At 41.8% G+C, this 3,121-nt stretch overlaps 1 protein-coding gene across 2 annotated transcripts in view; it reads left to right on the top strand.

Moving 5' to 3' along the window:
* Window positions 1-3,121, top strand: part of Mast2 (microtubule associated serine/threonine kinase 2) — a 62,282-nt gene that overhangs the window by 47,568 nt on the left and 11,593 nt on the right. For both annotated transcript variants that reach the window (XM_013355289.2, XM_005371496.3), the window contains exons 10-12: window positions 1,364-1,465; window positions 2,001-2,133; window positions 2,841-2,902. In XM_013355289.2, coding sequence (XP_013210743.1) covers window positions 1,364-1,465; window positions 2,001-2,133; window positions 2,841-2,902 — 297 coding nt within the window. The remainder of the gene's footprint in view (window positions 1-1,363; window positions 1,466-2,000; window positions 2,134-2,840; window positions 2,903-3,121) is intronic.

Below are 3,121 nucleotides of genomic sequence, written 5' to 3'. Positions count from 1 at the left end.
CATCTCTTCAGCCCCTATACTTATTTATTATGTATACAATATTCTGTCTGTGTCCATGCCTGAAGGCCAGAAGAGGGCACCAGAACTCATTACAGATGGTTGTGAGCCACCATGTGGTTGCTGGGAATTGAACTCAGGACCTTTGGAAGAGCAGGCAATGCTCTTACCCTCTGAGCCATATCTCCAGCCCGAGATTCTATATTAATCGTATCTTAAATCCATTCCTCTAAGGTGCTGACCTTGCCTTTAACGGCCTAATCATTCTTTTGCATAGAGAATCGGCATTCTCAAAAGCCAAAGATTCAATTATTATTAGTGTAGCTTTCTAATTTGGTAACATTCTGTTTACTGCTGATATCACTCTTTGTAGAAAGTCCATGAATGCTTCCTTTTGGCCCTGTATAACTTTAGTAAATGACTCAATTTTCTTTCCTATTTCCCCATTTCTGTTCCAAGCATTCAAAGGGTGTGGTCATCATATATGGTTTGCCTTTCTATAGTAGCCTAATCTCTGTCTCCAAGAAGTTGATCTTGGGAGATTTCCCTACCTTTAGCTTTATTCCATTGTTCAATAATCTTAGCCTCTTATCTGAACCAGGTACTCCATTGTAATTGTGGACCAGGCTCTAAAACACCTTTAACCAATTCTATTCAGTCTTTAGTGATAATACTATTTCAAACTCTCCATGAGTTTAACATTTGCTTCACAAAAGGTAATGCATGCCATGTGAGACTATTGCTTTCTTGAATCTCCTTAAATCTAACATTGACACAGGAGTGCAGTTAACTGTAACAGTTAAACTTCTGCCATTGGCAATTCCTGTAAGGTTACTGGACATATTAAGTTTGGTTGTTTTAAAACCCTAGGCTAATCCTCTCTATTCTTATAATGCAAAGCTAAAATTGGTTCTCCATTAAATTCCTCTGTCTGGATTTGAATATCTTTGATCTGTTTAATTAGGCCTGTATCTTAGCACTCAGTTTAACCAACTTTTTTAGTGATAAAACAAAAATGATAAAGCTGATGATGTTTACACTTGACATTAATAAATCCCACCTAAATTAGTTATTTTATCATTTAATCATTCCATTTTTAAACTATCTAGCATATTATCATGCAGAGACCCAAATCCCTCCACTGTAATGTTTTTGTCCAATTACCAGATTTCTTCCAACTCTTATTTACGAGGCTCTTGCAATAGAGGAGAGAAATTCAGTGCAGACTGTGTCTCAAAGAATTTGCTGTTGACCCTTCATCATACAGTTCCATATTTCTTCCTGTAGTTAGCTCTGTGCAGTCTGGTCCTGTTTAACCCACCCCACAGTAGGATAATTGTGTAAGCAACCTTTATTTTCTGTGTAGGCTCACGAGCGCTCAGAGAGCTCAGATGTATCCTTTGTGATACAGCTGGTAAAAAAGTTGATGATTGTCATTGCCCGCCCAGCTCGTCTCCTGGAATGCCTGGTGAGTCAACTTGGTTGATGTATAAGTGGGGAATAGGGAATGTAATGGAAGTGTCTTGCCAATAACAACAACAACAACAAAAACTGGCAGTACCATTAACATTTCTATTGGTGATTATTTTTTAAAATATGATTTGCAAGCACGGCGGGGGGGAGGCAGCAGTAAGAACTATTAATCTTTCGTATCCCCATGCTCAATCAGCTATGATTGAGTATATTCCAGCAGGGCTCCGGGCTGACCACCTGAACATACTGGCAAATAGAATCCAACTCGTAAAGAGTGACTAGACTAAACTGTCTTAAAGTCAAAAGCTCTTGCGCTTATTTCTAAGAAGACTACACTATGCTTAGAAAACCATCTAGAGGTGACCTATAAGACAGTTTTGTTCTGTGATCTGTAACTCCTGTTTCTGGATGTTTAGGGACCAGTGTATATGCTTTAATTTCTTTCCCTATGATATGTGCTTTAAGGCCAAGAAAGGCAGCAGCATGCACTTGTATCTCTCCCCACTGACCACCTCTTTTCTCTACTACAGGAATTTGACCCTGAAGAATTCTATCACCTGTTAGAAGCAGCTGAGGGTCATGCCAAAGAGGGACATGGAATTAAATGTGACATTCCCCGCTACATTGTTAGCCAGCTGGGCCTCACACGGGATCCCTTAGAGGGTGAGCATGTTGAGGAGATTTAGCATAACATGCACATAACATGACCTCAGGGAACGCTGTGATCTCTGCCATTACAGAGCCTTTCCTTTGGAATCACTGCTCATATTTGCCTGTTGTATTCTAGACAACCTTCCCTTAGGCCCAGCTAGGTTGGATTTAGAGCCTCAGATCAAACAGGGTCAACAAGGAAGGACTATGATCAACATTTTAAAAAATGATCACCTTTCTACATACTTCCCTCTCCTACTGGCCACCTAACAAGCTTTGTCCAGTTTTGCTTTAGAGCTTAGCTCTGTTCTTCTGGATTTCATGATGAGCCCCTGTATGAACCTTGGCTTCCCTGTCCTGTTCTGCAGTTCTACCCCTATCTGCTTGCTTTCCTGCCCCAGTAAATTAAATAGTCTTGGCCTAAACGATGGGTACTAGAAGCCTCCCTTCATTAGGCCCTGTTATCCAGGAAATGCCCCAAGTTGGAGAGAAGCTTTTCTAGACTGTGCCAGGCCTTGTGAGTGGCACTGACCTTCTAAAAATAGCAGAGTAATAGCACTTGCCTTATTTACTGATGATAGAACCACAGAACTAGGTTTACGTTTCCGGCTATTACAGTATCAATACCTGTCCCACATGCGCGTGTTGTGTGATCTGAGGTTGTTGCCGAAGTGCCTATCACTGCTATGCAGTTTCCTCTGCTCTCCTTGCTGTTTCAGAGATGGCCCAGCTGAGCAGCTATGACAGTCCTGATACTCCAGAGACAGATGATTCAGTGGAGGTATGGATCTTGAGCTTCTGCTGCAATCTTGGAGACTGAGCTCTGTGAAGCCCTATAAATTTGCTTTAAAAGAATGTCTGGGCCAGGCAGTGGTGGCGCACGCCTTTAATCCCAGCACTTTGGAGGCAGAGGCAGGCAGATTTCTGTGAGTTCGAGACCAGCCTGGTCTACAAGAGCTGGCTCCAGGACAAGCTCCAAACCACAGAGAAACCCTGTCTC

The sequence above is a fragment of the Microtus ochrogaster genome, unplaced genomic scaffold (genome assembly GCF_000317375.1).
Source record: "Microtus ochrogaster isolate Prairie Vole_2 unplaced genomic scaffold, MicOch1.0 UNK110, whole genome shotgun sequence".
NCBI classification, from domain to species: domain Eukaryota; kingdom Metazoa; phylum Chordata; class Mammalia; order Rodentia; family Cricetidae; genus Microtus; species Microtus ochrogaster.
The sequence above is the reverse complement of the archived record's forward strand: the minus strand, read 5'-3'. Positions and strand labels throughout refer to the sequence as shown.